General features: G+C 45.1%; 1 protein-coding gene across 5 annotated transcripts in view; it reads left to right on the top strand.

Annotated features, from left to right (window-relative positions):
- Positions 1–1,335: 1,335 nt before the first annotated feature.
- FBXL13 (F-box and leucine rich repeat protein 13) overlaps positions 1,336–12,632 on the top strand; it is a 164,117-nt gene continuing 152,820 nt past the window's right edge. For 2 of the 5 annotated variants that reach the window (XM_065557102.1, XM_042859370.2), the window contains exons 1-3: positions 1,368–1,543; positions 5,778–5,896; positions 6,839–6,942. In XM_065557102.1, the coding sequence (XP_065413174.1) occupies positions 6,863–6,942 (80 nt within the window). In that variant the 5' untranslated portion in view covers positions 1,368–1,543; positions 5,778–5,896; positions 6,839–6,862. Of the gene's footprint in view, positions 1,544–5,777; positions 5,897–6,838; positions 6,943–12,632 lie in introns of all 5 variants that reach the window. The other 3 variants (XM_042859369.2, XM_005305811.4, XM_042859371.2) reach the window with 2 other exon arrangements.

Below are 12,632 nucleotides of genomic sequence, written 5' to 3'. Positions count from 1 at the left end.
TTTTAGTAAAAGCAGTGGACAGGTCATGTGGCCATGACTTTTTGTTTATTGCCCGTGACCTGTCCATGACTTTTACTAAAAATACCCGTGACTAAAACGTAGTCTTACTCATGGGGGAAGTAGGGAACAGATGAGGAATGATGGGGCTCAACTGGGGGGTAGTGATGGAAGTATGGATAGGAGCTTGGCTTGTTTAGGAAGTATGAATTGTGCCTGAGTGGTGAGGTGGGGGGCTCAGTGTAGGTGCAAGACTGGGTGTATGAATGGTATCTGGGAGGGTCTGAGTGGGGGGCTTAGTGTGGTGTGGGGATATAGATGGGAGTAGGGATGGAAGTGTGAGTGGTGTGTGTGTGTAGTGCAAAGCTGGGTGTATGAATGGAGTTGTAATGGGGAAAATTTGAGGAGCTAGTATGGACAGGGAGCATGAAATAAGTTAGAATGGGCTATGAATTTAGGGCCTGGTGTGGGGGGAGGGCAGGTGCTATGAATGGAGTTGGGATGGGAGCGAGTTGGGTTTGGGGCAGAAGATATGGGCGAGTGGGGGCTTGGTGTGGAGCAGCCTGGGGTAGGGGGGATAAATGGGAATGAGTTGGGTTTGGGTCTGGGCAGTGAGTATGATCTGGGATGGGTGAGTGGGGGCTCAGAGCAGCAAGTATGAATGGAATTGGGATGGGGGTTTGGGAGGGATGAATGGAGTTGGGATGGGGATGAATGGGGTTTGGGGCAGGGCAGGGGATATAGAGTTGGGATGGGTGAGTGGAATTGGAAGGATGAATGGAGTTGGGATGGGAATGAGTTGGGTTTGGGCCAGGCGATATAGAATTGGGATGGGTGAGTGGGGGCTCGGAGCAACAGGCGTGAATGGAATTGGAGGGATGAATGGAGTTGGGATGGGAATGAGTTGGGTTTGGGGCAGAAGATATAGAGTTGGGATGGTGAGTGGGGGCTTGGAGCAGCAGGCGTGAATGGAATTGGGCTGGGTGAATGGGGTGCTGGACAGGGCAGTTCAGAGTTGGGATGGGCTGAGTGGGAGTTGGGGTGAGGTGGTGCAGGTCATGGGCTATAGAGTCGGGATGGGATGGGTAGGGGCAGGGCAAGAACGGAGTCAGGATGGGGGTGACTGGGGAGGGGCTATAGAGTCGGGATGGGATGGGTAGGGGCAGGGCAAGAACGGAGTCAGGATGGGGGTGACTGGGGAGGGGCTATAGAGTCGGGATGGGCAGGGGCAGGGCAAGAACTGAGTCAGGGTGGGGTGACCAGGGAGGGGGCATAGAGTCGCGATGGGGCGAGTGGGGGGCGGGACACGACCCTCCCCTCCTTGTCGGGCCCCGCCGTACTCTGAGCTGAGGCGCCCAAGGAGGGCGGGCAGTGAGTGGCTGGACCTGTGGCCGCGGGTTGCTAGGCGACCGGGAGCGCCGCTGCCTTAGCCGTAGGAGGCCGCGAGGTCCCGGAGGGGCCCGGCTCGACCATGTCCTCCCTGCGCAACGCGGACCCCGCGCTCAGGGCATACTTCAAGCGCCACAGGCTCCTCGATGTCTACGAGGTAAAGGGGCCGCGCTGCGCAGGTGCCGGCGCGGCTGGGCGCGGAGCAAGGGGTTCCAGCTGCAGGCTGAGTTGGGGAGGACGGAGCTGCCCCCACATTGCCTTCCGGCCCGGCCCCGCCGCGCCCCGCCCTGCCCTGCAAACAGGCGCTGGGGTTTGCAGCACTGTTGGCTAAATGTGACGACTCGAGGCCTAGGACCGCGTGGGGCCGGGCCCACGGCGGCGCTGGTGCCGAGACCCGCGTTCGGCTGAGCCTGTGTTAGCACCGATTGCGAGACAGGCTGGGCTTGCAGCAGCACCCAGAGACTGTCACAGCGTGTCACTGACACCATGGCGCAGGGGAGAGAAAACTTATCTGAAGTCTTGAATGTTGTAAGGATAGTCAAATGAATATATAATTTTAGCCTTAGCATTGTTACCTAGGGTGACCAGACAGCAAATGTTAAAAATCAGGACGGAGGTGGGGGGTAATAGGACCCTATATAAGAAAAAGACCCCCAAATCGGGACTGTCCCTATAAAATTGTGACATCTGGTCACCCTATTGTTACCTGATTCTCTCCTAGCCTTTTAATTTTGGTTAGTTTATTCCCTATGAAAATCATTTGAAACTATGTAGAAGCCATATTTCAATTTCCTTAATAGAAACAAAATAAAGACACCATGTATGATAAAAGTGAAAGACACTTTTTCTGGGTATTCATCTTCTGCAAACAGACCAAACTTGTAGCCAGGATTGCCATGGAAACTTTGGTCAAAACCTCTTTACTAATCAGAATAACTGTAGAGCAGCCACTCCGCTAGCCCGTTAACTTTGGTAGCTCCTAATCATCATCATCATCATTTTCCTATTACACCTTTGGCATTTAGGGCAGTGACGAAGCTCCTCCACTCCTGTCTGTTTTTGGCAAGTCTTTTCATGGTTCCCCAGCTGTGCCCCAGGTTTTTGAGCTCGGCTTCCACAGCTCTTCGCCATGTTGTTTTCGGGTGGCCTCGTTTTCGCTTGCCTTCAGGTGTCCATCTTATTGCTGCTACTCTGGTGATGGAATCAGTTTCCATCCAAAGCACATGACCGATCCATCTCCAATGCCTCCGGCAATGATGGTGCTGAGATCCTCTTGGCTGCACTGTGTCAATAGATCTTGGTTTGAGATTGTTCTGGGTCAAAAGATACGGAGGATTTTTCTGAGGCAGGTTGTATGGAATGACCTAATATGACTGCTATATTTGATGATACTCTTGGTTTCTTAAACACACACATTTTAGGGTACACATTGGTTCACATTTTCAAGCTTTTCTCTGTAGCCCTGAGGGCCAGAAGCATGCATTAGATTATCAGTATTCATTATTTAAAAATGATCTCTTGATTCCAGCAGCTGGGGCTTCAAGTAAAACGTCAACTATCACAAGACTACAATTGTGAGAATAGGCATCGTTAACACGGTCCCCAGATGGCACATATTAATTCTGGAATGAAGTATCAGACGGGTAGCCGTGTTAGTCTGGATCTGTAAAAAGCAACAGAGAGTCCTGTGGCACCTTTAAGACTAACAGATGTATTGGAGCATAAGCTTTCATGGGTGAATACCCACTTCGTCAGACGTCTGACGAAGTGGGTATTCACCCACGAAAGCTTATGCTCCAATACATCTGTTAGTCTTAGGCCTTGGCTACACTGGCAATTCACAGCGCTGCACTTGCTGCGCTCAGGGGTGTGAAAAAACACTCCCCCCCCCGAGCGCAGCGAGTGCAGCGCTGTAAAGCGCCAGTGTAATCAGCGCCTGCAGTGCTGCACGTTCGCTTGTAGCACTGCAAGCTATTCCCCTCGGAGAGATGGAGTACTTGCAGCGCTGCGAGAGAGCTCTCGCAGCGCTGGCAGCGCGACTACACTTGCGCTTCACAGCGCTGCTGCGGCAGCGCTGTGAATCCACAAGTGTAGCCAAGGCCTTAAAGGTGCCACAGAATTCTCTGTTGCTTAATTCTGGAATGCTCATGATGTTTGGGACTATTACTGAATTCAAATATCATTAGAACTGTGTCAAATGATGCCATTGGGTGGAATGATGGAGTCATGCAACTGTTAACATTGGTTTTGAACTACCTGATATCTGAAGGACAGACTGAAGTTCCAGAACCCTGAGATCCATTACCTTGGAGAAGGGAGAACAAAAGACTTGTCTGGCTAAGCAAGCACACAATTGGTTTCCTATTGGCCAGAACCTGCTAGCAGAGAGAGAATTTCAAAGACTAAAATGGAAGTTAGGCTCTCTAATTCCCATGGAAAGTAAAATGGGAGTTAGGCACCAGTCTTTTTGTGCGTTAGAAAATTTCCCTCAGCATTAGCAAAACCGTCACTAGCAATTTCTCTGTCTGTAGTACTAGATCTGGAAGACTGTTAGAGCTGAAGAGTTTGCAAGCAAACCACCTGGTCATAAGTATAAAATCTTTATTTTTTTTTATCGGTTCAGATGGTGACCTGGCTGATTAATAATATCATTCTATTTAACAAAGGTAAATGAGTGAATAAGTGTGTGTATGCAATTTTTGAACAATTACTGAACACAGAAATGGAGCCTAGAGAAATGGTTCCTCTGTTCCTACACAAACAGCTTTAAAGATGAATGAGTGGTATACTGTTTCAAGACGTTATAAACAAATATCGTAATCCTAAAAGAGCACAAATTAATTGTTACCTAAGATTAGGTAATTGTAAAAGGTCTATTATTAATTGTATTGGTAATATGTGTTGTATGAGTATATGTTGGGTGAAGGGAAGTATCATCCATCACACAATAACTGAAGTTTAAAAAAGAGGCCTTGGTTAACTGACATTGGAATTGTAGTCTAAATGTTAACGGCTTGAATCTGGAGGCTTGTCTACACTATGGGGACCAGAGCTATGTCACACTAATCCTGCAATGTAGATGCAGCCTTCTGCAACAGAAGGGGTTTTTCTGTCACTGAATGTAAGCCACCTCCCTGAGCAGTGGTAGCCAGGACCTAGCCATCGCTGGGGGGTTAGGCTGGCACAGCTGTGTTGCTCTGAGATATGAATTTTTCACACCCCTGTGTGACATAGTTATATCAGTCTGAATTTTAAGCATAGTCCAGGCTTGGGATTGATTTGTTCTTTCCTGGCTTTTTCCCTGTGTACAAAACTTAGGTTTAGATTATATTAATAAAGACCTTTAATTTGTGGAACTGTAAGTTAAACTACAGATGGGCACCTTTCTAGGTTATTGAATAGAGTTCATATAAGAATTAGCCTGATTATTTGACATCATCTTGATTTTAATTTGATAATTTGAATTCTTTTGGATTGTTTTGTTGTTAGCTAGGTAATGTTATGTTAAGTGAGAGGAAGCTATTTTATGATGTGTGATTGTGCTTTCATTTGAGTTGTTGAATGTTAGGGATAACATTCCTAATTTAGAAACGTTATTAATATCTCAAGTCTTATTTCTTTTGGTTACGTAATGGGTCTCCCCTGAATTACTTGGAACCTTGGGGAAATTAAGGAGAACAAGCCAACCTTTGTACTGTTTAGGCCCAGTTTTTCTCACATCTGTGTTGGGCATTATCATCATTAAGGATTACTCACATGAGTATGGGTTGCAGGATCAGGCCGTAAGACACTATTTCTTGTACAATTTTTTAAAAAAGAATTCCCAGATCTAAATTTTTGGTGATATATTTTGCATTTTCTTTGATCAAATTTTTGTACATATACTATGCCTAGAAAATCCATTGAAAGAAAAGGAGTGCACATTCAATTAAAAAGAAAAGCTATAAAAGAACTCAAAATCTATGAAAAATGCAATCAGTTTAGCAGACTGGTGCTGGCTCAATCCAGCAGAGGGAGTATTTGAACAGCCTTAAGTCTTTTTTGGAAAATGTATTAAGGTGAAAACACACATGAAGAGAATCACTATATTGTCCGCATATCTAGTACTGTGCTTAACAGCGTATTATTTATATTGTAATTATTATAATAAATGATGAATTTATAATATTTGTTGATATTTCTGTATGCACCCTGTTATTGTCATCTGGATACATCTTGGAGATTGTCTTTTTACTAGTGAGGTTCAGTAGAAGCTAAAGTTAGAATCAATTTATCATTTATTTTAAGAAAATATTCAAACAGTGTAAATTTAAGTTGTTCATTGTTTGTTGTTTCATACATTAAAGAAAAAGATATTTCGTTACTTATCTTTTGTTTCTTGTATTCCTTAGTTCTGCTTCCCTATGGAAATGTCTTAAAAAGCAGACTATATCTATGCTGACAAAACAGTCTTATTGCACACCCATATTCTGACTGGCTATGACCCTTTATACAAACCTGCTCTTCCCTGGTAAAGATTATTTTGATAATGAATAAATAGTGTGTTTGTGTACTGACATTGGTCAGCAAATATCACAGTTGCCACAGTTATTTCCTGTTTTAAGTATTATTGATATTTTATTTTTAATCATTTGTATTATGATAGTGGCCAAAAGGCTGCACTCAGGATCAGGGCTCCATTGTGCTGGGTGCTGACAGATGGAGACAGCCCTGGCCAGGAGAGTTTAGAATCCAGCAGACAAAATAGTGAGGATTGGGTATAGCATATAGGCAAGTGAACATAGTGATGATTGACACAGTTCTGTTAGTTACATGTTTTGTTGGGTTTTTATTATTCTTTATTTTGGGGTGAGAGGAATGGTAGGAATGAGATAGAAGAAGAAAGTAGGAAATGAAAGTAAAGTAAAGAGAAAATCACAGCTTATGACCTGTGCTTCTTATCAAACTGTCTGTACTGAGCTACCTTGATTATCACTTCAAAAGTTTTTTTCTCTTACTTAATTGGCCTCTCAGAGTTGGTAAGACAACTCCCACCTGTTCATGCTCTCTGTATGTGTGTATATATTTCTCCTCAATATATGTTTCACTCTATATGCATCCGAAGAAGTGGGCTGTATCCCACGAAAGCTTATGCTCTAATAAATTTGTTAGTCTCTAAGGTGCCACAAGTACTCTTGTTCTTTTTGAGGATACAGACTAACACGGCTGCTACCCTGAAACCTGTCATATATTTTGTTGTTATGATGTGACCAGAGGCATGAGGGCTACCAGTTGAAATGTACTGATACATACATTAAAGCATTTAAAATAAGAATTAAGTAAAAGAAACAGAATGATAAAACGATAGAGAAGAATTGTATAAATGTTATACTATTTAAAATTCATTTGGTAGTTGTGTTTAGCGTAACAGTTTCAGACGTGAAAGATGTTAATTTACTGTTCTTTTTTGCAGACTCTGCTATGTGGTATATTTATTATGTGTCCAGAGGATCCACTTAAGTTTTTAGAAGAAAAGATCAGAGAAATGATGGAGAAGGGACTAGATGGTATTTTATGGTACTTATCAAATGTTTTTGTGTGTTCTATGTGGTGTCAAATATTGAAATATCAATTTTAAAACAGCACTAATATTGCATTTATTATCACCTGCAAAATAAATATCCCTCATGCCCAGAGATTAATAGCATGTTACAAATAGACTGATTAATATTGAGAATTTGTACTAAAAACATACAAAATATTTTTCCTTTGTCTATTTTTATTTGAATTGTCCACAGAGTATTTACTAAATGTATTTAATATTATATTTCTGTTTATAACATATATTTATTGAGCTTTTTATTTTGAGATAAACATTATGGGCTATGTATCAGAGGGGTAGCTGTGTTCAATCCACAAAAACAACGAGGAGTCTGGTGGCACCTTAAAGTCTAAAAGATTTATTTGGGCATAAACTTTTGTGGGTAAAAAACCCCATTTATTGGGCTCAACAAGGAAAATAACAGAACAGCCCCCAGCTAAAACCTCTCCAGCACATCATCAACAATCTACAACCTATCCTGGAAAACGATCCCTCACTTTCACAGACCTTGGGAGGCAGGCCAGTCCTCGCTTACAGACAGCCCCCCAACCTGAAGCAAATACTCACCAGCAACTACACACCACACCACACCACAGAAACACTAACCCAGGAACCCATCCCTGTAACAAACTCCGTTGTCTACTCTGCCCCCATATCTACTCTAGTGACACCATCATAGGACCCAACCACATCAGCCACACCATCAGAGGCTCATTCACCTGCACATCTACTAATGTGCTTTATGCCATCATGTGCCAGCAATGCCCCTCTGCCATGTACATTGGCCAAAACGGACAGTCTCTACGTAAAAGAATAAATGGACACAAATCAGACATCAGGAATGGTAAAATACAAAAGCCAGTAGGAGAACACTTCAATCTCTCTGGACATTCAATAACAGATTTAAAAGTAGCCATCCTTCAACAAAAAAACCTTAAAAAACAGTCTTCAAAGAGAAACTGCCGAGCTACAATTCATTTGCAAACTTAACACCATTAATTTGGGCTTGAATAGGGCCTGGGAGAGGCTGGCTCACTACAAAAGCAATTTTCCCTCTCTTGGTATTGACACCTCCTCATCAATTATTGGGAGTGGACCACATCTACACTGACTGAATTGGCCTTGTCAATATTGGTTCTCCACTTGTAAGGTCAGGGCCGGCTCCAGGGTTTTGGCCGCCCCAAGCAACCTAACGAAAACAAAAACAAAAAACAAAACAAAACAAAAAAAGCTGCGATCGCAATCGCGATCTGCGGTGGTAATTCGGCGGAAGGTCCTTCGCTCCGAGCAGGAGTGAGGGACCATCCGCCGAATTGCCGCCGAACAGCTGGACGTGCCACCCCTCTCCGGAGTGGCCCCCCCAAGCACTTGCTTGGTAAGCTGGTGCCTGGAGCCGGCCCTGTGTAAGGTAACTCCCTTCTCTTCATGTGCCAGTATATTTATGCCTGTATCTGTAATTTTCACTCCATGCATCTGAAGAAGTGGGTTTTTTGCCCACGAATTATGCCCACGAATTTATTTTATGCCCAAATAAATCTGTTAGTCTTTAAGGTGCCATCTCGTTGTTATTATGGGCTATATCCCCAGCTGGTGTAAATTGGCATAGCTTCATTGAAGTCAGTGCTGATTTACACCACCTAAGGATGTGGCTCTAAATGTATTGAATTACTCAGAGACTTATTTTCCATTTTTTATTTCTCACCTGTCTCTCTTTTTGAAACTTAGGCATCACAGTAAGGGAAAAGAAACTACAGGCTAAGGGGCTAATCTCATTCACACTGCAGTCAAAGGGAATATTTCTACTGACTTTGCTGGAGGTGGGATTGGGCCCTAATAACTAACTAACTAACTATCTAAATATATATTGGCGCTGTCACTATAGTAACTGAGTGCCTTCCAAGTACTTAAAATAGAAATCACCATAACAGTCTGACTTGCTCTCTTACTTTTCTCCTTCCCAGTGTGTAGGAGAAATATCTTGATTATAGTTTGTGGTATGTGAGAGACAGAGGGTGTATGTATGTCTGATTAGCTTGTTGTGGGAAAGCCAAGTCGACAAGATGAGTTTTGTATTCAGTTTTGAACATGGTGAGGCCCCAGGGCTGTATTTACCTTTTGTGAGAATAAATTCAGTAATGTAGGTCCAGCTCCTATGAAAGTCCAGTCTTCTCATTCAAGATCCTTCACTTATAGGTGAATAGTTTCATGGTTCCAGTATAATTCATGTGAGGTCATGCTTGTGAAGAGGTGATCTCTGTGGTACTTAAGTCCAGTCTATATGGGCTTTGAATATTAGGACAGAGATCTTGAACTGGACTCTTTTTTTGGGGGAGCCAGTTCAGAGAGCAGAGAAGCAGTCTGATGTGGTCTTGGTGACCTGTGTTCCTGAGCAGCTGGGTTGCTGTGTTTTATACCAAATAGAGCTTTTCCAGGTGCACAGCTTTATTCTTAGAGATAATGAGTGCAATAATGAAACCTGGAATGTTAAACTATCATAATGATTAAATTGAGCTATAGAATAATCTGTAGGAAAGCCTCAAATATTGTATCCCTCTCCTCAGTGTAAAGAAAGAACAGATGTAGGAAAAAAAGAGAAAATGAGCATTTTTGTTGACTAAGATTTTAGTAACACACTCTCTACAAAGGCTTTCATTCTGGAGGCCAGTGGGAATTTTATCAAAGAAGGAGAACTGGATTGGTTTTAAATCAATTTGTATTAAAGTTTATATTATGTAGACAGATTGGATGACTATATAACATGCAGTTTCTCAGGTTTCTGCTTCAATGCATCTGCCATCACTGATGCATCCTATTTACTAAGGGACTGTTCCTGTGAAGTGCTGAGCATGCTAACACCCAGTGACGTCAGTGGGAAATGGAGGTGTTCAGCACTTCACTGGATCAGGCCCAAAAAGGCATAGTTGGTGCTCATAGTTAGACAGCAGATAGAGAAGTTAGGGGACTAAAGATGGCAAAAGGAGAGGTGGAGCAAAAGATAATGGAGAAAAGTGGCTTTGATTTCATAGGGCCAGTCTGTGACTCGCCCATGTGCAGGTGCACAGGTGTGAGGGGAAATATTAATGGAACCTCTCTCCCTTACATACCCTGTGCAAGGGTCACACACAATTGTAGTCTTTGCATATTACTCCTGGGGGAATTCTGTGCCACTGCGTGTGCGCAGAATTCATGTCCCCTGCAGATTTCTTTGTTTCCCTGTAGAAAAAAGACTTCCTGAGAGGGAAGGAAAGGGAAGCTGCAGGAGCAGTCACACGCCACTCCCTAGCAGCACAGATACATCATTTCAGGCAGCCAGCGGAGAGGTAAATCACTGCGGGGCAGGAGATACCCCAGCCAGTGGTTCCTACCCTGAGCCGGGATCGGCTAGTCCCGGCTGGGCTTGAGACAGGAGAGGACGGGACTTCCTCTTCCCCTGCAAGGAATGGCTGGAGTTGTGTCAGACCCACCCCAAGAAACCTCCCCCAGCTGCAGGAAGCTCAGCATCCTCCCCTGCTTCCTGCCCTCATCACTCCTCAGTTGTGGGGGGGAGAGGTCGCTGTATGGGGAGCTGCTCCCCCATCTTCCCAACCCCTGTGCATCTGGACCTTCCATACCCAGACACCCCTGCCAAGCCTCACCCCGTACACCCAGAACCCCCTAGCACTCCATACCCGAACCCTACCCCACTGAACCTTAACCCCATCATCTGGAGCCCCTGGCACCCAGACCCCCTGCCTCCAGACCTTAGACCACTCCCCATTGAGCTCCCTGCACTCAAACCCCCACCCTGACAAGCCGCACTCCCCGCACCACCATGAGCCCCCACATCCAGACACCACACCTCTGACCCCCAACTAGCTGCACCCAGACCCCACCCCACCAACCCCCAGCTGAGACCCCCCCACACACCCAAACCCCTCCGTTGAGCCCCAACCATCTTCACCTGGAAGCCCCTACAGAGTCCCATTGCCCCTGCATCTGGAACCCCCCCAGTGAGCCTCTGTGCATCCAGATCCCCCCATACCTAGACCCCCCCACTGAGCTGCCTGCACCCAGATTGTCCCACACAGTACCCTCTCACCTCACACCTGGATCCCCCCACATTGAGCCCCTTTACACTTGGATCCTGCCTGGTTGAGCCTGCCTGCCCCACATCTAGTGCACCTGGCACAGAGAGGCAGGGCCCTAGGGTGTTTTTGGGGCAGGCCCAGGCCTTGTGCTGTGTCAGGGTCTGGTGCAGCCTCACCGCTGAGTCCGTGTCCTGGGGTGGAGGTGGGGGGACTGCAGGATGCAGCCAGTAGCCTTTTCTCCCCACTGCCATTCTGGAGCCTCTGCATTTATTTATTGACAAATAGAACTTGCAGAATTGTAAAATACTATGTGCAGAATTTTAATTTTTTTGGCACAGAATGCCCTCAGGAGTAGCACATGGAGTAGTTGCTGCTTCCCTATGCCATCAGGGTCCCACCTCACCCTGAAGGGATGAGAGGTGAGGAGGAGATGGAGCCGTGTCCCTACCTCTCTCTGTACCAGCCCATGGAATGGACCAGTTGACCTATAGAGCAGATAGCACCATCCATTGGTATGGTGCAGTTTGTGCAGTCTCTCTGCATACTAACCCCCCTCCTGGAGCTCTCTATGACAGTGGTCCCCAAACTTTTTTGTCTGTGCCCCCCTTTACCTGGTTCATGCTCCCCCTTACCAGGCCATGGTAAGGGCCGGGCGCCGTGTCCGACAGCGGGCCCATGTTTGGGGCCAGAACTGCAGCTGGGGCCACGGTTGGGGCCGTATCTGGGGTCGCGGCCAGGTATGGAGCCACAGCCAGGAACAGAGCCAGGAGCTGGTGGCTGAGACTGGTGCCGGACCTGGGGCTGGGGCTGGAGGCAGGGTGAGAGTGGAGCAGGTGGCAGAGCGGGGCTGGATGGCGCTCTCTCCCCACCCCATGTGTGGACTGGCCCAGGCCCTGCTGCACCCTCCCAAACGTTCCTCCATGCTCCCCTGGGGGGCACCCCCCACAGTTTGGGGACCACTGATTTATGGGGTTATAGGATTCTCCACACCCCTAGTGTTCACTGGGAGCTAAATGTAACAGTTTGGTCCATAATTATGGGGTCTTCTGTGTTTACTTTCCGTTATTTTTAATGTCTTCTTAAAAGGTTGAAATAGAATTTCTTTTTCTATTGATTTTATCCTCTGACAAACATTATTTTTTTCCCGTGTTTCTCATGGAAGTATAAATCAACATGGCTGTGTTTTGTTCATTTGGTTATGGGATTAAGTTTTTTTTAATTACTTTTACTTCCTATGCATCCTCACAGACTACTCTGCATCAGCAGAAAACATTGCATGAAGGTCTGTAAGTCATACATAAATAGTGACTGTTTGAAAAAAAATCAGCATTAAGAATGGAAAAATATTTTGTAACTTGAGCATTTTCCATTAGGTTATATCTTTTTAAAGATGAGTTAAATTTTGACCCCAAATGACTCAACTGTATCTCTGAACATAGCACTGAACTTAATCTGTTTTCATATAGTAGGTGAACATAATTTGGCTCATTAACACAGTTGGAATGAAGGTAGTAAGGGTATTAAATAATCCATTAGCTGTAGAGAGGAGATTAATTTTCCTTCGGTGTTACTAATGTGGTTTACATGATTTGCTTTTT

The sequence above is a fragment of the Chrysemys picta genome, chromosome 1 (assembly GCF_011386835.1).
Source record: "Chrysemys picta bellii isolate R12L10 chromosome 1, ASM1138683v2, whole genome shotgun sequence".
Lineage (NCBI taxonomy): Eukaryota > Metazoa > Chordata > Testudines > Emydidae > Chrysemys > Chrysemys picta.
Note: the sequence above shows the minus strand (reverse complement) of the source record. Positions and strands in the feature narration are given on the sequence as shown.